The sequence below is a fragment of the Eimeria necatrix genome, genomic scaffold (genome assembly GCF_000499385.1).
Source record: "Eimeria necatrix Houghton genomic scaffold, Enh_scaff1, whole genome shotgun sequence".
Classification (NCBI taxonomy): domain Eukaryota; phylum Apicomplexa; class Conoidasida; order Eucoccidiorida; family Eimeriidae; genus Eimeria; species Eimeria necatrix.
This window is the reverse complement of record NW_013651811.1, coordinates 189556-212192: the sequence shown is the minus strand read 5'-3', so window position 1 is coordinate 212192 and position 22637 is coordinate 189556. Positions and strand designations below refer to the sequence as shown.

At 51.5% G+C, this 22637-nt stretch overlaps 5 protein-coding genes across 5 annotated transcripts; 3 read left to right on the top strand and 2 right to left on the bottom strand.

Annotated features, from left to right (window-relative positions):
• Positions 1–81: 81 nt before the first annotated feature.
• Positions 82–856, top strand: ENH_00026730 (hypothetical protein, conserved; the record flags this gene model as incomplete). Its single annotated transcript, XM_013578014.1, has 2 exons — positions 82–267; positions 524–856. 2 exons carry the CDS (start codon positions 82–84, stop codon positions 854–856), a joined length of 519 nt encoding a protein of 172 aa, XP_013433468.1.
• Positions 857–1554: 698 nt separating this feature from the next.
• Positions 1555–4252, bottom strand: ENH_00026720 (hypothetical protein, conserved; the record flags this gene model as incomplete). Its single annotated transcript, XM_013578013.1, has 6 exons — positions 1555–1651; positions 1806–1978; positions 2254–2342; positions 2448–2897; positions 3097–3238; positions 3461–4252. The coding sequence occupies 6 exons, from the start codon at positions 4250–4252 to the stop codon at positions 1555–1557; spliced, it is 1743 nt and encodes a 580-aa protein (XP_013433467.1).
• A 1407-nt stretch (positions 4253–5659) lies between these two features.
• On the top strand, positions 5660–13815 carry ENH_00026710 (C2 domain-containing protein, putative; the record flags this gene model as incomplete). The annotated part of the gene is made up of 20 exons (XM_013578012.1): positions 5660–6064; positions 6448–6663; positions 6899–7139; positions 7420–7767; positions 7925–8267; positions 8440–8521; positions 8652–8777; positions 9336–9397; positions 9518–9764; positions 9927–10202; positions 10378–10443; positions 10595–10690; positions 10800–11096; positions 11225–11332; positions 11600–11732; positions 11982–12223; positions 12364–12494; positions 12599–12734; positions 13001–13323; positions 13506–13815. 20 exons carry the CDS (start codon positions 5660–5662, stop codon positions 13813–13815), a joined length of 4188 nt encoding a protein of 1395 aa, XP_013433466.1.
• A 645-nt stretch (positions 13816–14460) lies between these two features.
• Positions 14461–15711, bottom strand: ENH_00026700 (hypothetical protein, conserved; the record flags this gene model as incomplete). The annotated part of the gene is made up of 1 exon (XM_013578011.1): positions 14461–15711. One exon carries the CDS (start codon positions 15709–15711, stop codon positions 14461–14463), a length of 1251 nt encoding a protein of 416 aa, XP_013433465.1.
• A 2996-nt stretch (positions 15712–18707) lies between these two features.
• Positions 18708–22593, top strand: ENH_00026690 (ras-GTPase-activating protein binding protein, putative; the record flags this gene model as incomplete). The annotated part of the gene is made up of 7 exons (XM_013578010.1): positions 18708–19049; positions 19318–19554; positions 19989–20267; positions 20501–21062; positions 21257–21408; positions 21563–21919; positions 22219–22593. 7 exons carry the CDS (start codon positions 18708–18710, stop codon positions 22591–22593), a joined length of 2304 nt encoding a protein of 767 aa, XP_013433464.1.
• Positions 22594–22637: the final 44 nt, after the last annotated feature.

The window sequence follows — 22637 nt, the reverse complement described above, 5'->3', positions numbered from 1 at the left end:
CCGGCGAGTGGCGGGGCGGGGCCCCCAACTTGCGAAGCGTCGAGAAGATCAAGGTTTTGAATTTAGCTCATAGTCTCTGAAATGTTTCTTTCCAGCGCCTACCTCTGTCGCTCCGCTATTTCCAGGGGGCTCTACAGTGGCCTTTTCTCTCCAGCCTCTTGCGCGACCACCGGAACTTCACTGGCTCTACCCCAACAACAAAAACGCTTTCTTGGAAATGAAGTTCGGGGTCCAGACTTCGACCCTCTCAATGTCAATACTTGGAAGGTCGGTACAAAACTCGAGATGATTCCGTCATAATTTTTCATTCGGTTCTCCCCACCGACCGCTGTAACCCTGAGCACTTCAAGCAAGGTAGATATGTGAAACAGAATAGGCAGCCGCAACTCCCGTTTAGACTGCCTGGTCTTTCGGTTTTTGCCTCCGATTTTGGCTGCTTACGGTGGCCTGAGCAAGAGACTCTGAAAGGCGGCTGTACATCACTCTGAGATTTGCTTAGATCATCTGCTGTCCTTTTTCGCAGCTGAAGCCCCACATGGCTGTCGTATCATCGGGAATCTACGGCCGAGCACAGAGCTACGGGGAGTTTAAGCAGTTTTGTGAAAGTCTGCGGTTGCTTATGTTTGTGTTTGGCTCCGCCGTATTGGCAGCCGACATGCTCCTGATCCATCCCACCCGTTCCGTTTACTGGCGCTCCCTCTCGCCGCTGAGGTGGCCTGGCCTTCTCGTGTGTTCATTCTTCGGCTGCAAAGACACGAAAGGTGTCTTTGACTATGAACAGGAGGGGTGCACCACCAGCCCAGACGGCACAATTCGAACTGCAGCGTACGCTGCATTCGAGAGGATGATGAGGTAGCCGCAGCGTGTCTCCCTGGAATTGTAAGCGCTTCGCAGCACTGGATGTACGATCGCAAAGTATAGCTGCAACGGTCTCCTTTGGGTGAAAAGTACTACATACAGATTGGTCTCCCCGCGTCCAGGAGCTGCGGAGAGAGGAGTGCCTGAGGCGGGCCTCGGCGTCGTTTGACATTGCTTTTGTAAGACGGCTACGTCTATTTCCTCCATATAGACTTGCCGAGTCAAAGGGTTATGGTAGACAGCGGAGTGACGACACAACGTGGGGAGGTTGCTGGACACCACTTAATCCAGTTGTTTGAAGCTCTACATAACTTAGCTGAGCCAGTGACTGCAAACTGCAAATTTGGTACACTAAAGGGTCGATGAAAGCCGTATACAATTGTGCTGCGAGAGACCCAAAGCAACGAAGGAACTGTACTGAAGAACGGTACTAAAATTTACTGCAATTAACCAGTTTCATCTGTTTCCCACCGAGCCCTAGACCCAAATGCACTGCAAACTCGCCCTACGGTATGCCCTTCTAAATCTGCGGAGGCCTAAGCTAATCCTCGGTTTCCTTTCAAATGGGAAAGGCCTGGAAGCTCTTTCATTCCATAGATCACTCAGGGATGATGCGTTGTTCAGTGTAAGGCCCACAAGGTTGTGGACTCTAAGGAATGTAAAGAGACCCCCTTCATCCTTGTCTATCTGTATCAGCTAGCTGACGCATTCAGAGGGTGACGAGCCATGTTGCCTTTTGTTGGGAGACAAGCTAGCATCCAGAGCAGCGTCTGCGGCTGCGGAGGCGCAATGTCTGTAGCCCTCATCAATAAACATCCGGAAAACTGCACGCACGAACCCCAGTGCAGGCTTCTAACGGTTACAGCTCCAGATTAACTGTGGAACACTTCAACGTGGAACAGAAGAGCATGGACGCTCCTACTATACAGGGCAAAATCTCGTCTTACCGCCTGTCGAAAGTGTTGTCACGACAGGGACTGTTGTTGCGCCCCGTGGCTGCACCCAACAGAAGAGCTGACGCGGCATCGCGCAAAGACCTAAGGCGCTGCTGCGCACCGCTGAGCTCCTGCACAAGGTAGCGCGCTTCTTCTGTCTTTGCAGCAAGACTCTGCTGCAACGTCTGCAAAAAATAACTGTCAGGAAGGCAATAATGCTTTATACCAGCGCCACTAGTACAACTGCGCACTGGGAATCAAAACAATTGAAAGGAAAACTATGCGGGCTGTTCGCAGTAAACAAACAAACATCCGCATACATATGCACTCATCAGCCTATGTACATGGGTTCGATGTACTGCAATACTGATTCTACAAGAAACCTCAAGCTCAAAAGAACAATGCAGGGCAATGTTTGTGTTTATTTTCGTCCCAATGCTACTAATTCCTTTTAGCCCACCTGCAACTTTTCGTGTTGGGCCTTGACCGCTCTGGCGAGAAGCAGTTTGTCGTTCTGCAGCAACTCCACTCTCTTCGCAAGCTCTTGCCCTACAGCGTGCGCCCCACACAAAGGCAAATAACGATACCATAAAGCATGTGTAAACTGAACTAATCGCAAGACTATAAAACGACCCACTGAGCCCGATCACCTACTTTCCGCTTCTTTGGCGAGTTCGGCTTGAGACGGCTCGTCCCGTTGAGCATGCGCCAGCTGCTGCGCGTGCTCCTTCAGCAGCGCTGCTGCCTTAGCCTTCGCGTCATCCCCACTGGCTGCTGTCACTATGGCCCACAGAAGCCTTTCGGCCACTTCATCGCACCATGACTCGGGCAGTAGCTCTCTACCCAAAACTACAGGTGCGCGGTGCACCCCTCCCCCGGTTCCCTTGCTTGATGACGAGTCAGATCCTGTTGCTGACGGAGCTGCCCCGGTAACACTAGTAGTCGAAGGTGCTACCCCAGCTGGGTGTGGCTGCGAATGCAGAGCCTGCTGCTGATCCGACACTGCAAATGCGCCACTGGGGGTACCCTCAGCAATGTCCATACCACCAGAGCCTCTGCGGCTGCTTCCAGTGTTTAATGGCCCCTCAAGGACGTCAAAGCAGTCTGAAAGCAGTGGAACCGAAGAAAATTTGTGTATATATGATTTTCGAGAACTACTTGGGCATACCCATAGCGATACACCCATGTGCATCCAAGTGTTATGTAAGCATGAATGCAAAAGTGGCCCATGCACATCGAGCAAACCACATAATTCATTAAGTTATTTCATTCCACATATCGAATCCAAATAGCTAAGACTCACCATCTGGCCATCGTTTCCGCTTGGCCATGGGGCCTCCACTTTTGGGATTGTAGAGGCCCGTGTTTGTGTCGCTTACTACCCGCACAAGGGCGTGGGCTCTCTGCAGATCGTTATCTGCTGTCTCCAGCAGCGATACAATCAGCTGAAACAAACGAGACACGCAGCGTAAAGGCCTCGCAAACTGATGGACTGCTGAACTCTATCTACTGCACGGCGCAGCACCATACACAGGAAAAAAGTCACATGCTCACGCTGAAACGTGGGACATGCTCAGAAGAGCAGCGCACATTCCTGAAGTGCACTCCATTAAAAAAACAATCGGCGAGAAGAACGCTAATTCAGGAAAAACACAGCAAAAACTAACCCCTTGGTGTACAGAGGGGAAGGCCTTGCAGAGGTCCGCCAGGTTGGCTGCGAATGTTGGAGGCCTCCTGGGTCCTTCAAAACACACTATTTTGCTTCCGCTGTTGCTTCCATTGTGACAAGGGCAGCTACAGGTGAGACAACAATCATCTCCAGCCGCTCTTGGCTGACCTGCTGCAGCAGGTGCCTCTGCTGCTTCGGCCGGGGCCGCTGCAGCGGGAGAAGCCTTATTCTCAGGCTCCCTCAAGGGAGAATGCGAGCCACCTAGTTCCCCTGTTAGGAGCCCCGATGGTGTCTTGTCGGCCGTACAGCGCGACGGTCCCTCTGTCGTCTGAGGTGACTTGCACAGGCTGCAGCACGAAGGGCCTGTGCGTGTTCGCTTTGTGTCTACATGCAGTTGTTCCTTTAAATCAAAAGAGAGCTGACGCATTTGATGCCCCATGGATCTGTCAGGAGATACAGGACGGAAGGAGTCGCCGGCAGTGGATAGTGAAGGGACGCATGACGCTTGAGGGCGCTCGCCAACGGGATTGGCCGCAACGCTTGAGCACCCTGGGCTGCGTTCCGTGTAGCATACAGCCATTTCCGGGGCCTTCCCACCTGTCACGCGCTGCTGGCTTCGAGGAGATAGTTCGCACACCGTTATACGAGGGCGAGGAGAGTGTTCCTCCTGTTGGCTGGGGCTACACAGAAAAGGCTGTGTTTCTGGCACGTTCTCGGAACTATTGCCTGGCTCTTCTAAAGAAAATACTGCAAACTTTGGTCGGGCTTCAAAGGGAGGACCCTGAAGCATTGTGTTCGCGTCAGCCTTGCAGAAACTCTGACGGCGTTGTCCCAGTGCGCAGACAACCCCGGGCCCGCCGCTTGCAAAGCCTGCAGATATGAAGAGACAGCTGCGGCAACTTACACTGTTCGAGAGACCCCTCGTAAATGCATGAAACCCAGCCAGACAGCGTCGTCGTCCCCCTGTGGGCTACCAATAAGGCTATCTGCCATATCCGCCGAAGCCCCCGTGGGTGTGCCTGGGGAAGACCCAAGGCTGCAAGGCATGCTAAACAAGTGTAATGACAGCCTTTGAGACCAATAAGCAAAAGCAAGAGCCGCAGTAATCAAAAAGAGGGGAGGCAGTGCGGCTCCCGTCGCATGCAAAAGAAGGCGAATGGCAGCAGCGCCAAAACGAGACAAAACGCAAAATGAAGGGAAAAAACAAACTATCACGGCAATTGATGACACGCTCAGCATCGATGAAAAGGAAATAAAGAATGAATTTTGTAACGTGAGCTGCTGCTCAGACCCTGCTCGGTGCTTGCAGGTGCCCTCAGAGCGGTGCCTTTCTGGGGCCTACTGGGCCCCGGGCCTCATGCTGCGATGAGACGAAGAAAAAGATACCTTCTCCTATCCGTCTATTTGCTTCAGTAGTTAGCGAACTCCTCAAAAGAAAAGCAGCTGAATAAGTACACAAAACAGTCTTTCTAACACTCATGCATGTGACGGCGTCGAATGAGCCCATGCAGTCAGCCGTAGTGGCCCAAATTACTGAGGCCCAATTTTCAAGGGCCGTGTCCATGATACATGCAGCTGAAGACAATCAATGACTTTTTAGTAGGCAGAAGCCAGCCTGCTTTCAGTTCTTGGACGCCAATTGCTACTTAACGCGCTGTGAAACCAATACGAGACTGAAACGTCTCTTGAAGCCACTTCTTCTCAGGTGTATGGATGTTTGGGTTTACATATCTTCTTTGCGCATAAAAATGCCAAATATCATGGGCTTATGGGACGGTTGGTCCTTGGATATCTGCCATTCACTGGAGGATATTTAGCACGGGGAGTTTGAGTGGTCTACTCGCGGCCCAGCCGTAAGTACTTTACATATATTTGCGTTCCTGCTTTTGTATGTACCTACTATACGAGCACATGCGTCTATGGGGGCATCGGCGTATTTCCCCAGACGCACCGTCACTTCAGACCCGCGTGACACAGCCAGTAACCTGCTGAGCAGGTTTACCTCTTATCTTTCCAGAAACTTATGTCGGCGTCTCTTCTCCATGGGTCATCTTCCGCCTTCCTAGTACAACAGCTGTGAATTCTGCAGGCATGACGGCTGCGGTGGACTCCTTGTGCAGCCCCTGCCCCGCCCAGCAGCTTGGGCCGTCTCTCCTTACCGCGCTTTCTCTCAGCTCATCTTGCTCAGTGCTTGAAAATGGCAGTCCGTGCGGTCCAGTACACCATAAAGGTGGAAGTGATCGAAGTCCGGGGCCTCTCTTTCAAGGAATCTGCTGGGGAGAAGGAAATAGTGCCTAACCCCTATGTCGACGTGACAGTGGGTGGCACCACAAAGAGCACTGTGCAGAAAAATCAAGTCGTATCGGCCACGTTCAATGCGTCGTTTAATTTTCAAGCCACACTCACTCCTGAAGAGTTCCAGCGGAGCTATGTGGAGCTGGCGGTCATGCATCGCTACACACTGTTGGGGGGGGTGGGTCTGCAGAGCGCTTTGATCGGTAAGTACGTCTTTAGCTTTGCATGTGTTTACTCAAAAAGCCAACATTGGATGTACCGACAATGGATCAAACTCAACAACTTCGAGCAACTCGTCTCAGACCCCGTAAGCGCCCCATTTTCTAGTACAGTTTACTTCCCCAGATTTTACGACTTCTTGGCGATTTCTCATGAGCTTCCCATGGTTTACAGCTGAGAGGCATTGTGTTCGCAGTGTGAACGTCAGTGTGTTCAAAGTTTGTGCTCTCTGGGAAACTGCGGCTGTTGTTATGCGCACCTCGTTTGGAATGAAGCACTTGATGAAAAACAAAAATGCTTTTTTGTTCTAGAATGCTCGCGTACCGTACTCTATACGCTTTTGGTTTTGACCATTTACTGAGTGACGAGTTATTTGGTCGTGGAGTCTTTATCGTGATTCCAACATGGCATTTGTACTTGAAAGAATGCATATCATCTTACGCGTTTTGCTGTTGGCGGTGTTACTGTCAGGGCATGATGTTGCTGACTGTAGGGGTGTTCGGGCCTGGTGACCCCTTGCCTGTAATAGACGAGACTGTGGCATACGTGAACGAAGACGGGGACCGCGTGACGAAAGAGGTCGACGTAAAATCGACATACTACAACCTCACAGTTAATATATTCAAAGGCCAAGACATCAGTGAAGTTGTTGGGCAGATCACAACCACATGCGAGCCGTTCATTAAGGTAGGGCAGCAGATGAATCCCTCAGTGATCGTTGACAGTCTTTGGGGTTGATTGCGATGATTGGCGAGTCATTTTCTCTGCAGTTCTAGTGGTCCTGTTTTTGTTGAGTGTGGGGTTTACCATTTTTCAATTCATCTTTTGAGGGTTTTAGGACTCTCGGCTCCTAATCACAGGCGGCAAATGTTGATCCCGAAACACTAAGGCCTTTAATCATTTGTTTTTTATATGCATGTAGGTGAGACACGGGGGAGCAGAACTGCAAACGCGATCTTTGCCGGAACATAGTCCGGAGTGGCAAGCTTCCATCAGCCTCCCTGCCTCAGTGCCTTGCCACGATGACACCGTGCTGGTTGAGCTGTGGAACGGCGGTAGTAGTGCTGTGTTGATGGCAACCATGGTATTAGACTTTTTCGAATTGATTAAGAACGAAACGCCGACTAGATGGTTTAATTTTTACTGGAGACCGCCGACGGAAGGTAATGGAATGAAATGCCACACAACTGGCCCGCCTTCACATTCACTTCCCTTACTTTCCCATGGCTTTCGATTACCTCTCAGATTTCTGTTCGCAGCATCAATGCACTTGTAGACTACTTCACTTTTTTCACACAAAAATCCAGCTCAGTCTTAGGCATAGGAAGTCTAGGCACGGTGGTATAGCGAATCAAAGTAAGCTGTGAGAAAACGTTTCCAAGTTTGGTATGTAGCGCCTCCGAGACTCCACAAATTCCCTGGTGTGTCCACGTCTGTAATCAGGCCTGCTGGGAGCTGTGCATGACATGCTGACTAACGCGGAGTTGCGCCAAGCGAACGCATACGCAGGCCGCATTCTGTTAAACGCCTCCTGCGTTAAAGTTCAGGCGCCGCTACCTATGGGGGTGCGGCCGATCCGCGCTGTGCACGAGCCCCCCCAAGTTGAGTATGTGCTTTGGGTGGACGTCTACGAGGTTTCGTGCAATGCGCTTTTAAGCAACGAACTACAGGTGGAGGTATCGTTCGGCCCTCATGTGCTCAAATCGCCACCTGTGATGATAGAGGAGGCTGGATCCTACACCCTTGAAGCAGAACAAGGCCGTATGGAAGAGCTTAAGGTTTACTTGCCAGGTGCGGTTAAAATCGCAGTGCAAGTGACCACCTCAGAGGGCACTCTGATGCCATGCAGCTTTTTAGGAAGTCATGCACGCGCTTCAGTACACTCTGGACAACGTTTCATGCGTGCATATATATTCTGCATTTGTATGTGTATACATATTGTATGCAGCTGACGACGCCCAGACTTGGGCATTTTTTTTGTACATCAGCAGCATATCGTCCGCCAGTGCTGCTGCTAACGTGGCGGCAAATGTGATGAACTGGTTTGGAGGCCTTGCGGGGGTTGCAGAGACGGACCAAAATGCAGAACCGGCGGTCAGGACGAGTCGCCTTGCCTGGGCCATGATTCCTTTTAACACCAAAGCTCTCCAAGACGGCAAACCCATGTGGTATTCTCTGCGCGCTGCAGACGGCTCAGGCACCGACCCATTTTCAGTACTTGTTTCCATCACATGCAGGCCAGCCAGAACCATGGGAGAACGGCCAGCAAGACTGCAATACAACTTGCAGCGGTAAGATCCGTATAAAGGGCAATAGAAGGCATTGGGCATTCACCGGGCATGCACCTCTTACGGTCTACACCGGTTGCAGCTAGAGGCTACCATACTGGCAAGGTGGCCTGGACACTTGGCAGTTTACCTTGTAGGCATTGAGTCATTCCCATTGTCCCACTGCACGGCTCAGATACTACTTCCGAGCCCTCATCTACGAAGGACTGCATCTTCCCGCTGTGGGATACGACCAGTTCCCCAATCCGTACATAAAGGTGAGACAAATGCGGCGGCCTGGAGACAACGCGCTGATAGTCTGTTGTTCTGCAAATTTGAATAAAATCATTTTCAGCTTTACCTGTAGCAGGAGAATCGCCAAGGAAGTGTGCTTCCGTGGGTATGCAGATAGTGCTTGGCAGTCAGCAGCTGAAGACCCTTACATTTCGACAAACGCTGAACCCGTCGTACTATGAGGCCATGGAGATGGAAGTCATTTTGCCTGAGATGATGCAGTTGGCTCCAGACATAGTGGTGAGACCTTTATTGTATCCTGTGGAACGGCTGTCACTGATGAATCGCGCCGCATTATGTGGCCTTACTCCAAAATTATCCACCAGCAAGGCTGCATTGTCAGAATCAGAACCGCCCAGCAAGTACTTTTTAAGCTTAATAATATGTTAAAAGAAGTTCATGCTATGTAGTCTTTGCTCTTACTTTTCGAGGACACACCGAATGTGACGCATATTGGCTAGGGGAATGATTTACCTAAAATTACATGTACTCAAGTTTATATACCCGTGAACGGCTTGCTCTCTTTCTTGGATATCAGTCTCCACTGATATCCAAAAATCGAAAAGCAAGCCGTTCATGGGTATGGCAACTTGAGCAGCAGATGCGTATATCTAACCAGCCTAACTCCTTTTGCGCATGTTGCGACATGCAAGCCGCGAGACCGGCCAGGAATTGCAGCTGGGACGTTCAACTTATATTCGTAGGAGCGCATGCTTCTTTCGAAATAAACAGACGTTTTCTTACGTTGGTATGTAGCATTCCAAACTGGGGTCTTTGGTGTTTGTGATTTCTCTGCAGCTGGAAGTGTGTTCGGAGTCAGATTCCATCATGTCGTCAGATATCGTCCTCGGTTCAACAACGTGAGTTGGCTCGTTCGAATACCTACGTGTGTCTCGATCTTCAGCCTTGCTGCCCGGGTTATGTTCAACCTGGACGCCATGAGTCTGGGTGTTCGTGGGCCTCGCGTTGTTGTGTGGCAGGTACCCGATTCAGAAGGTCCCGAAGGAGTGGAAGAAAGCTCCAGTTTGGCTGATGCTGCAGTCAAAGCAATATCCCAGGTGTAAGGCAAAGGTACTAGTTGCTTTTGAGCTCGTACCAGCAGAGCTTGTCGAGAACGACACTTACCCGTTCTTTGATGATATCCGACCTTCTACGAAGGAAGCAACTGTGTCAATCTTCCTGGTTGGCGTTAGGCTATTCTCCCCTGTCCAAAGGCCATATGTCGAGGTATGCGACCAAGGTCCAGGCTGCGAATTGGGTCAACGGGGCTGGAGAATCTGCCATTCAGTTAGCTTAAATATGACTAAAAGTAAGGTGCCATTACTATCCGCCCGCGACAACTTTATCGGCTGCCGTATCTTTTGACATTCATTTGTTTGCTGCGCAAAGGTCTGCTTTGGCCGTGACGTGGAAGATACAACAAAGCCTCTTTGGTCCGAACGCACGAGCGAGCCACATGTGGGAGAAGGCGGCAACTGGAACTTTTTGCAACACTTCAATGTCGGTGTGTCTTTGCCAAAGAGAATGCAGCATCACTGCTTCATGGAGGTCAAAGTTCTTGATGAAGTTGAAGGGATATCTGGGCGCACGATGAAGGATGTTGGCATGGCCTACATCACTCTCAATCCCCTGTTGCCTTGGTTGGAACAGCGGGAACGTGAAGAGGTGAGTCAGAGATGATCAGACGGATGTAGTGTTTGTCGCAGGCCCGCACATTGGTGGTGCTGCAGAAGCTCCATTGTTGGCTATCAGATCGTGAGCATGCGCTATCGAAATCGCAGTTGCGGAGGTTCTTCTCTGTGATGAAGGCTTGTCCTGCTTGGGGCCTTTTGCGTTGCAGACCAGGGAAATGTTCAAACTCCAAGTCATGGAGGAAGTCATGATAGAGGATGCTGAGAACGCCAGGGTGAGCGACTAGCAGATAGGACACATAGTGGGAAACCTAAGAGAAGATACTGAGGAATTCGCTAGGTACCCAACTAATATGTTAGGCAGACTTTACCGTTTCCCTGAAACGTCCAGCTGCCAGATTTCTCCGTACCTTGCATTTTTTGCAGCGTATTAGTGACGGTGTCGCGGGTCACGCAGGCGAGGCGAAGGCAACTGGTGAAGAAACCGCGTCGGTGCAAGCTCGGCTGGCGATGGCAGCAAAGGTGCATTTGCGCTTTTTGGTTCTGATGAATTTTTTCGGTTCTGTTATCCCTCTTTCATTGCTTGTTGGTTCTCGAATGCGGCGTGTAAGGTTCTCTGTAAATGCTTCAGCTCGACAAGAAAATGGTGGTGCCATACAACGATCCCGATGCGGCAAACTCTCGTCTGGAAGCTACAGATGACTACGTCGCGTTTGGAGCGGCTGCAGCTCCAGTTGCCACTCGGGCCTTCACAGCTTCTCTTGAGAAAAGTGAGACCAAGCCACGTGCGAGAGGAAAAGGCTTTCTTGGAGGCCTAAAGATGAAGAAAAGCAACGGCGGCCAAATTGGCAGTGATGCTGATGGAGCCGACAACGCGAATGAGCTTTATGGGTTTGAGCCTGAAGCTCTGGACTTTGTGCTGACCATGGTAGGTTGCGCTTAAACGCCTGTTTAGCGCTGGTAGGCGACGCCCGGTTGTTTTGCCATAGTGTCATATCTCGTTCCTTCGGTCAATGCGTGCTATTAGCGTAGTACCATCAATGCTGTTGTCAACAGGCGGACGAAGACGAAGTAGAAGAGAATATGCGCGATGAAATTCCATACGAAATGGAAACGGACTTCGGTGTTAATGACCTCCCCTACCTACGGGTTCCCATATTCAGAGTAAGCTGACTATGCATATTCAGGCCCGCACGTAGACATACTCAGATGAGCACTGCGCGTGTGAGTCTCTTCTGCAATAAACAGTGCTGCACCTTATTATGTATGCATATGTTTATTTTTGGCATTGACTCCACATTCATTTGTGTCCCATTTGTCTAGGCTTATGCAAGCGAGTGTATACTTCATACTGCTACGCAGCTTCTGCTTTGCTTAGTCTGCTTTGTTAAGTGGTCCATCCCACTTACTCCGCTTTTGTTCGTGTTGCAGTGCACTGACTGTGGCGTTCCTGAGACAATCGGATACCTAAAGTATATCTGCAGAGTCTACCAGGGAGAAGAATGTGGCAGCGAAATGGAGGAGATGAACAAACTGTGCCAGGATTTGGTACAGAAGTACGAAAGTGCGTTTTCACTCGTATATACATAAAGCGCAAACGATTCCATAGTTCAGAGCGCTGAATGGTCTCATCCAAAGCACGATCTACTTCTCCTCTGTGGGGCTTTGTTTGGAGCAGTTGCTTTCAAGTTCCTCTGTGGACACAAAGTCCAACAATTTTGCTCAATTGCGAGCCCCTTACAGTTTAAATGCGGGAAATCGTTTGCTTTTCCTCCACGGTCTTTCATAGTGATGTGTTGTATCTGAGTTTCAGCAACACGGGAACTCGTTGTGCGAGCATATGTACTGGCCGCTCGAGGTCTCGTGCCTCCCTCAGGGGCGTCCGATATCCAGACGTACGTTTGGATTTACAATTCTTCGAGTACAGCCACTCTTTCGGGGGGGCTAACACACAATTTGAAGGACTCGGGTCATGTTAAAAAGCAGGGCTTCAAACCAGAGTTCAACAGGTGCTATGGCCTGGCATGCTCCCTTCCAGAGCATGCTGTTGTGCAAGTAAGAGGCATGAGACATTTTCCACAAACGAGTGTGTAGACCTGGCATGGAGAACATACCAGTTGCTGAGCATAGCAAAATTGAAAAGGGAGTGCATCTCTGGAAGCGTGTTAGCGCTCGACCGTTTCTCTGATCTGCAGGTGGCCATCATGAATCAAGGAAGAGTGATGGATGAATGTGTTGGCAAGACTTTCATAGATATGGAGGACCGTTTCTTCAACCCAAAGGTGGCGGCCATGGTGGAACAAGAAATAACGCCAATTGAACTAAGGTGCGGCAGCTGGGCAGAAAAGACATATGGCACGAGCTGTACGCTGTGTGAGGCGCGTTGATTAGTGAGCCCACGGGACGAAACGTCTTGGTTTTTTACCTCAGAACTTTGAAAGTGGAAGGCAGCACAGTCTCGCATGGCACTTTAAGAGGCTTTTTCGAGATTATGACGGAGGATTACGCGCAAGAGCATCCTCAGTTTACTCTTGCCAGCGCAGAAGCAGATGACTTCCAGCTTCGGGTACGTATTCTCAACACGAATAGGCACTTTTACATGGTGCCTCCCAAGCATACCTAAGCCCGTGCAGTTGGAGTCACGTCACGCAAACCGTTGCCGCGCCGCAACCGCAAATCACTAAGTGGATGTGTACGCATCTGAAATGTGCAGTGAGACGCACAAAGCGCACTCTGTGGGTATCTAGACTGCTTGATGCATGCTCTAGCTGGCGCCGTTAGTACGTTTTTGCATGGTGTTGTGCCTAATTTGCTGTATGTGGCTTTTCTCAGTTAGTTATATGGCGTGTAAAGGCCGTCCCTTTGGACGACAACTCCTCCGTTTCGATGTTCGTTCGTTCTATATTCACGCTGGAGGAGAACTCGGAGATTGTACACGACACGGACACGCACTACAACAGCAAAGACGGGTCGGGTGTGTTCAACTGGCGATGTGTTTTCGACGTAAAGATCCCCGCACCTATTCCCGTGCTGAAAGTGCAAATATGGAACTATGCAGTGCTCAGTTCTGGAGAGCCCATAGGCGAATGCAACTTCGACCTCACTGCGGACTTCTTCAGAGCTCGAAAACGTGGACAGATCTATCGTCTGCCGCGGTATGGTGTTAGCGTCTGTGGAGGCGCAAATATCAACACCAGCAATAGAATGGCACCGAGATAACTTCCAGTTCTTCGGCATGCTCTTCTTGTGGATAGACCGCCATGTCTCATTGCACTGGATAGACATATTTGTGGCACTTATGTCCCTATATCTTTCCTTTTTTGTGTGAACGTTGCAGGTTCTGGCTTCGCTGTACACATCCTGCTTTCAAGGGGAAGTCACGGGGATCAGTGGAGGTGGAGGCGAGCATTTTGCCCCTGAAAGAGGCTGACTATTCGCCAGTGGGCCAAGGTAGAGAGGAGCCAAATAGAGACCCATTTCTCCCTGCAGTGACACAAAACAGGACTTACGTAGACTGGGAAGCTATTAACGAAACTGTTGGCGCGGCGAGCTCAGCAATTATGTCCGGACTGAAATGGACCGGTGTTTGGATGGCCGTAGCAGGCGTCGTCGCGATTGTAATTTTCATTATGTTCCTTCTTAAGTGATAAAAGGGGGCCCCTCTTGGGTCTGCCACTAATGCAAATTAGGGGGTTGCAATCGGAAAAGAACTAGCTTATTACTAAGTGCATCCCTACATGCTGAAAACGGGCCCGGGAAAGCAACTAACGACGCAGCAAAAGATGCCTTTCTATCTCGTACGGTGCAGCACCTTGTGAATTTTATCGCATTTACTCCTGGTGATAGCACTGGTTAGTTTCTCCGTGATTCGCAGCCCATGGTTTCCTCTCAACTATGCACTTGCATTTTCATTAAGAGTTCACTGCAAAACGCTACACATTTTTCATGTCCAGACATGCCGACTATAATTTTGGCCCTACACTGAGCAAGAGACGGACCAGTTTGGGTTCTTTCCGTCACATAGTGAAATATGTCTTACGCAAAGGCCGATGCCCAGGCAAAACGGTGGAGCGCCTTCTTGCCGTTTTGCTTCGCCTTTGAAAAGGCCCAGAAACGTTTCAATGCGTTTTGCTGGGGATTCCGCAGAAATATTCAAACTTTCCTTAGGGACACGAAAAGCGTCCGCAGTATAATACAGCATTAGTTGATGTCTGCCAGATAATCAGAGCTGCAGACCGGGAATAAATATTTGTTATAGCTGAGCTTGCCGCTTCAGGGCGAGACTAAAGCAGCTAACACCACCCATAGGCGTGAGGAGGTTTCCTGGGCACAAGAGACAGGAGATCATCTGGGAGAGGGTCTGTTGGGCATTTGTAATAGTGGTATTCAACGGCTAAAGTGCGCGCCTCCTCCAGACCGAACTTATTCACAGGAAAACCCATTGTTCTTGCCTTCCCGTTTTCCTTCCAGCAAGTGCGCACAAGGTTACGATGAGGATCGTACCACACGCCTCTTGCTTTGGGGTATTTATTAAACTGCGCTGGAGTGGGGTGAGTTAACAAACCCACTTTATTTTGCGGTTCCGGCAAGAAATGATGTACGTGAAACTGCCTGTATGGGAAGGTTCGGTGACCACCACCCTTTGACCGCCGGGGCGGTCCCCCGTCGTTAGTTGAAAGCCCTTCTTCTCTGGTTGCTGCGTTTTCCTCTGATCCTCGAAATATTGCCTCCTCGCCTGACGAGGAAGTCAATTCGGCTGTATCTCCGTCTTGGCATTTCTTGCGCGAATGTGAAGCGGGCACCTGCAGGTTTTGTCCGCCTCCGTTACGAATGTTCCACATGGAGTTGCATTTTCGTCTTTGGCGCGTGGTTTCAGACACCCTGTCGTATCTCTGGCTGCAGTTATGCTCAAAGGCAGATCTCCGCAAGTTGTACTGTTCCAGTAGCTGCTGGAGGTGGTCGCCTTTATCCATTAGTACACACACGCCTTCCCCGCCGTGCGCTTCTTTGGCCTTTACCGGATTTTCGCAAGAGCCAGCAGCACCAATTTGCGCGGGCTTTTGACTGCCTATTTGACTGTAACTGGCACCAACGAACTTGGGGGACGCTGCTGCAGTGCAGCTAGATTTGGGGGTACCGTTGCCGCTGTTCTCTTCAGGCCCAGCAGGAGTTAGCGTTATTTGTATGGTCTGGCTTTCTGGGCACTCAGAATGGTCCAAAGATCTACCGCCACTCTTTTTCAGAGCATGGGTGGAGTAGAGCTGCTCTTCACGGACTGTTGTTGAGTCGCATTCATGGCGGCTTTGCGGTAGGGATTTCTTGTCAGGCAGTGGCGTGCCTAGACACCTTGTGCGCCGCGCAGTAGCGTCGGAGCTCTCGCCTGAGCTCGGCGTTTGGGGGGCTGTTGTTGGCGTGTTATCTTCGTCGCTTCCCTCCGCGTTGCATATGTTCCCACAGAGGCATTTCTTTGGCGCTTTTGGTGGAAGAGGCAACACGCCACATGCAGCGCTGGGGCGATGGGTGCAAAGCCCCGTCTCAGCCATCTCTACAGCGGCCTGTACAACAAAGGGAGCTCTTGAACAACGCGACTGCCGCTGAGACAAGATTGAGCTGTCTGTACACCCATATAATTTAAACGGGCCCTTGCAGCCTGTCGCAGCAGGTGGTAAGGTGCACTTCAGCACTTCAAAGGAGCATGCATAAACGAAAACACGCTTCACTCTTTTGCTCGAAGAAATCTCCTTGTCCTATATCTCCCTTCTCTGGCCCATGCATGCGCACAGCGGGGGGTTTAACAAACCGCCTTCCCCTTGGGTACGGACGCTCCAAATACAGCAGGGTAACGCACAGAGGAGGTGGCACTAAAGGATGCAGTTGCCTTATATATATATGCAGACGTATATGTACTTGCGCCGCGTACAAATAAGGTGGAATCAGTGGCGGCGGATACGCCAACGCAGTAGCTCAACGGAGCAGCAGCAGCAAAGCCGTCGAAAAAGACAAAGGTGGTAGGCAGCGCGACTCAGCAGATGGCCTGTGTCTCAGCACTCGCCATACCTAAGGATCAACGAATATACACTTCGTTTGCTCAGAACACGGAAGGTCTGCTGTGTTCGCCATTGAGCGCTACTGAAAACAAGGGAATGAAAAAGGCAAACGCCAGACGGAGGACCGATTTAGGAACCCACCCGTCAGCATAAAATACAAAGAAGTCTCAAATACGAGCAAGCAGAGCAGAGACAAAACGAGAAACACTGCAGAATAGCTAAACTCTAAACGGGCAACGAGCCACTTGGGAGGACCGGTGGATCAATGGAGGGGTGCGGCGCCAAATCCCCCTTAAGAGAGCCTTGAAAGGCCAAAATCATATTCAACAGGCACTTGTGAATGGAAGATGTTCACGTATATGTGTACAAAGTGCAAACTTTGTCGTTCTGTCCCCATTTTCTTCAGGAGCAGTACAGGCGGAAGCCACTGAGCGACGACCGTGGACCGGGCTGCTGCCCCGCAGAGTCTGCTGCGCCGACCCAACAAAGGCATGCGATTTTTCCTACAGAAGAATATTTAAATGCATACAAATTAAGATGAAGCAAATGTGCGTTATTCCAGTTTTCTGTAGGGGAGGAGCCTCTTCAAAACCAGCAAACCTACATGGAATCCACCTCCAACATCGAGCGTTCATCTCATCGCCGGATCATACTAAACTTCAACCGCAAAAGCAGAAAATGAACTTAAGCCAGTAGAAAGCGGCAGAGATAGACCGTGATGCGATCAGTTCAATTTATCTTGTTTTTGTCAGCCCACCCCATAACTTCAGACGGAGCCACATTACATGCACAGTCCAGGAGGCCTTGTCAAACCAGGGAGCTTGCAGACGCCCCGACACAACAACAATTATGAACATCCATAAGCGTACTATCACAACAGTGTACGCTGCAACTATATAGCGCCGCGCCCCCAGTACTGTTATCCCTACTCGTGCTTCAGTAATATCAATCCCGTGGCGCACAGTTCGAAACATGGAACCTACTGCGCCATCCGCCCATAAATGCCATCTTGTTTCGTACAGCCCCAGTTGCAACATTTGAGCAAAATAACTATCAAAGGTATCTAAAAACGGCCCCACCGCCGCGTCCAAAGAAGGTGTACAGACGCCTCACACGCACAGGCTAACGGCTGCATGTGAGGTGTCTCTGCACCGGCTTTTCGAAACAGCAGTGGGGATCCACACCTTTGGAAGTTTACCTTCCTAAATGTTGCAGCTGGAACCGTGTGCGAAAACCTACCATTTATGGATGCAAGGTGGTCATTTCGCACGTAAATGCCCCAGTCAATAGAGCAAGGGCATTGCTGCTGTAGATGAAATTCGGCTGGTGCACCTCAAGCAGTCCACTGTTCAGCTGCTCCGCAAGCTTAAACACGCAAGAGTCTTCAACTAATGCAGCGGCAATACTAAGTACGTTCTACTTGGAGTCCACATACACAGCGCAGCTAGCTACCTGATTACCAAATTCAGACAACGACTGTAACACCTAAACAAAGACAAGGCAGTAAATGCAAAAATAATTCTTCTTTCTGGAAATGGCTATACCGGTATTGTTAAACCCTTCACCCTGGAATCAAGGGACCTTTAATATACATCGCACCGAAAAACCCATACCATTTCAGTTTTGTGGTCTATGAAGTACCTAATCCGGAAGACCAGCCCACGCTGCGTTTGTTTTAATACCTCCAAGAAGTCTTGGCCATCCAACAGCATGGCGTGGGTGCCTTTTCTGACACCACCCGAGTAAGGAACGACTGCTACTGCGACAGCTTGGCAGGCATGCTCTGGGACTGCAGCTCATATGCGATGTCTACGGGGTCAACGATACCTCAAAAGCACCAAAGGCAAATGCATGCGGCACTGATCAAGCATCTACAGAATAGTAACTCTCTGAGGGCCATGCCTGTTTTCCTGTAGTCGCTCGTAGGTGTAGAGTCTTTGGACTCATTAAGTACTCCATCTAATTGCTGAGCTGCAGCAGATCTCGCACTGGGAGAACAAGGCAACCCACTGAGAGAGAGGAGGCAATATCCAGTGGCAGGGACTGGAGAATAGGGGCAAGTGTGATGCGATCGGCCATAGCAGCCGAGTCCGTGGGATTCTGGATATTAATCGAGAGAATCTTTCTAATTGAGTGGAACTGGCAGCTAGCTCGTGCCATATTTACGCTCTGCGCAACAGCAACGTTGAGCATAACCAGCATGTGGGCGTACACATGGAAGCGGAAGAGGTGCGGCTGACTCTGCGTGTGTGAAAAGACTAAAACATCACAATTTGAAACTTTATTAAGCTGAGGATTCGGTACAGGGCCCCAAACCAGCTGTATCGACCCTGCATGTCGAGCTGCGGCGGCCGCGCGCCCTCACCACCGAGGCAGTCTGTGCAGGTTGGCTGCAGCTGCTGCGTCGCGTGTGGTGTTCACTGTGGCTCTTAGTTAGGCCGTTTTAGTGTCTGACGATTTACCCAGACATTGTCTACCCATTTAACCGCAAGATGTCGGCCTATGCTGTCCCCCCTACAGCTGCGGGCGCTCACAGCCCCCACACTGGCTTCGTACACCCTGGAGCAGGTGCACATGCCCAGCCTGCCACCAGCGCATCCGTGTACACTGCGAACTCGGCTCCCTTTTCAAGCCCCTTTGCAGACCCTGCCAAGCCCGCCGCCTTCACCCATCCCCAGCAGTATGACACTGCACCAGGGGTGCCGCAGGCCTACCAGCAGCTCAGCGCCTACACCACAGCCGATGTCTATGCTCACCCAGCCGCAGTAGGCACTGCTGCAGCAGCGCCGCAGCAACAGAAGCAGCAGCAGGCTGGCTCTTTCCCCCATGCCGTGGTCAGTCGACCTCACTAGCCCCTGAGCAGCTGCTGCTCATGTTGCTGTTATTGATGCCCAAGTAGCAGTAGGCAGCCGACACAAGCGGGCGCCCTGTGCGTCTTTGCCCACTCTAGTGCTCGTTCTCCTCCGTAGGTTTGTGCGGGGCATATCTGAGGGCCTTGGCATGACTGAAGTCTGCGCAGTGCATGCATGCATGGTCCGAGGTTGGTGACAGTAGTTGGCGCAATTGCCGCTCTTTTTGTGTGCTGTGGTTGAATCTCTGCAGCCTCCCAACAGCTCCGCTTCGGCCCATGGCTCCTCATTGCACGGGTCGTCGGTGCCCACGCACCAGCAGCAGCCACAGCAGCAGCAGCCACAACAGCAGCAGCAGCAAATCGCAGCATCGGAGGAAGAAGCAATGGTCTGTACGCAGGAAATAGCTCACGCCTTCGTTTACCAGTACTACCTCATGCTGCACGAGAACCCGAGAGACATCTACCGGTTCTACGACCAAGATTCCAAGGTAAGCAAGCCGGATGCGAAGTGCTCACATAGCAGAGGCAGAGGGCTTCACATGGCGTACGTACATTGGGCTCTTCTCAACGGCGCCTGTTCATACGTAGAGGCTGCCTTGAGTGTCCTGGGGTGCATGCGCACCTCAGGGCATGAATAAGGCACACGCGTAGCAGAGGAATACAATATAAAATTCGTTGGGTCTGGTGCCGCGCGCACGTCACTGTGGTTACTGTCGCTAGCAACGATAGCAGCAGCAAAAGTTGCTCCAGGAACGGCGGCGCATCTTGGTCCTTGGTTTGCTTTTGTTGCTGCTGTTGTATTGACATTAAGATGGCTGGGTGCTGCAGGTGCGCCTCCATAGTTGAGGTGGGTTAATGTGGTTTTGACAAGCAACCCGAGCTGAGGCTGTTTCGTTTGGTTCCTCCTTCTGCATATTTTCAGATGCACCGCATATCTGACCGTGCGTCCTCGGACGTGGACTCAGGATCTGCATCGGAGCCTCCGTGCATACGGGCTAGCGGACTGCAGGGAATCACTGCGGCTTTTGAACAGCTCAAGTTCGACAGAGCAACATGCCGCATCCGCAACATCGAGGCTCAAGAGATTGACAACGGAGGCATTCTGGTGCTCGTCACAGGCTGTCTCAAGCACTCCAAAGACGCTCCAGGCAGAGAGTTCGCTCAGACAGTCCTGCTCGCGAGGATGAAGCCGCCCAGAGCTGTGAGTGCATGCGCCAGAATATGAGGGAGTGAGAGCCTATGGTTAAGGGTTTACAGCGTAGGAGTCAAGGGTCTGGAGTATGCCGCGGCGTGTGGCACCAGGGCTTTGCACACAGGAGAGTGTGTGTGTACACTGGGTTGTGGGGTTAGCGCTAGTACGGAGAGCAGTTGCGGGATAGTCACGGTTCTGAGCTGAAGTGTCACTACACCTAGGGTGCTGCTACCGCTGCTCAGGGGTGGTATGTGCACACGGAGATGTTCATCTATTTAGATGCGATGGTCGGAGCGGCGGCAGAAAAAGCAGCGGCAGAGGCCAGGAAGGAACAGAAAGAGGAGATGCAGCAGCGGCAGAGGCAGCTGGAGAGGCAGCAGCAGCAACAGCAGCAGCAACAGCAGCAGCAGGAACTGCAAAGGGAACACTTTGAACAGCAACAGCAACAACTCAACCAACAACAGCAAGAGCAGCAGCAACAGCAGCAGCAGCCAACACATACCGACGGAGCTTTGGGGGTTGCGCCCCGTGCGGAAGTAGATTCATCCTCGAGCGGGCCTGTGGCGGAGAAGGAGCCAGCACCAGCAGCATCAGCAACACCAGCGACAGAAGCGGTGCAACAGATATCGGCGGCTGGGGAGAGCCCAGATGAGACTCCGCAAGGAGCAATAGCAGATGGAGAGAAATGCCAGGATGTGCAGGTAGCCGAAGGACAGGCGCCAGCCGCCCCTAAAGCTGCGCAGCCAACTCGCAGCCGGTGGCAAAGACACGAAACCCCGCATACTACAGAAGAGGCTTCGCCGCGTAAGTTTTCGTTTCTTTCTCTGCACACACTTATCTGTACTTCCTGTTGTATTGTGCTTGATTTATGTTCGACTATATCTTCATCTGACGTTAGTCGCGCATGTAGAGTGATGAGCTGTAGGCGCACGCATAATACAAGCTGCTTCAACGCAAGCAGCAGCATCCATGGTTTTCTTCTAGGTCTGTGTTCACAGAGTGGCCAAAACCTGGCCAAACACCACAGAAGCCGCCAGCCTCGGAAGAACAGCATTCACGGGGAGGCAAGCAACAGCAGCAGCAGCAACACAATTATGACCCGCAGAGTTTTGCGTACAAAGTACTGCAGAACGTCCGCCCTGTTGCTCAGGTGAGGCGTCACAGAGACCATGTCCTGAACGTACACCTGGGGACTGCTGCCGCGCTGTTCGGTTTGTTGCACTTCTGCTTTTATTTTCAGCGTCATTTGTGTCTGCTTATTTGCCCATTAAGGGTTGGGATAACTGCGGCTATGATGCATGCAGAGAGGCTTCGCTATCCCGGCCGTTCCCAACGCGGCTGCTGACGGCTCTGGCGAGGACCGGCCAAACGGAAGAGGCTCTCAAGGAGAGCATCAGCAACCTACAGTCCCCCACCAGCAACAGCAGCAACAGCAACCTCCCCACCGCCGCCTCATAATCTTAGCTGAGGTTCCCGCTACCTTGAGCGCTGATGAGCTGAAGGGCTCCATAAATGAAGCTCTAGCTGCTTTCAACAACGGGCAATGCACGGACCTCCGGAGGCCAACCGGCGGCCGCACTTTTGGGATCGTTTTTGAGGTCGACAGCCTGCAGAGCGCACAATACCTTGTAGAGCATGGACTTGCAATCAACGGCAGACAGGTGAGGAGTTCTGTCATTCCGCGTAAATCCTGCAGCATTCTCATCGTTTCTCATATTCATGGTCAGATATTTCGGCTTGCGTAATTGAAGGAGTAGGCATGGACAAGTAGGGCCGGATAGAATTAAACAGTTGCAGATGTGACTGCATAGAATGTTGGGCCGGCCATCATTCTCAACAATCAATGAGTATTTCTTTTCTGTTTACATGCAGTGTGTAATTGTTCTTTTTTCTCCTGTACTTTTACGCTTTCCGCTGTTTTCATTTGCTGCTGCTGCTGTTTGTTGGTGACTGCACTCAGGCGCGAATCGACTTCGTGCGCCCGAGGGGCAGCGGTGGGCCGGGGCGTGGCGGTCGCGGCGGTCTGAGCCAACGCGGAATGGGTGTTGAGGGCAGGAGGTCGTCCGGAGAGCTGCGGCGAGGTGGCCGTGGAGGTGGCCCCAGCGGCGGGGCTCCTTTTGGGGGCCCGAGCGGGGAGAGAGCGGGCGGTGAGGGAGATGAGGAGGAGGCTGAAGGTCAATGGATCGATCCCGCAGCCAGACGCCGACAGAGGGCCCCTAGAGGCGGCTGGGGAGGCGGTGTTGGGATCGGAGGGGGCCCTGTGGGCTCCCAGCGGGGCAAAGGAAGCAGCAGCGGCTACAGAGGAGGCCAGCTGAGAGCTGCGGCGCAAGAATAGGATAAGGGGGAGCTTCCGCACTCGGAATTGTTTGCTTGGAATTA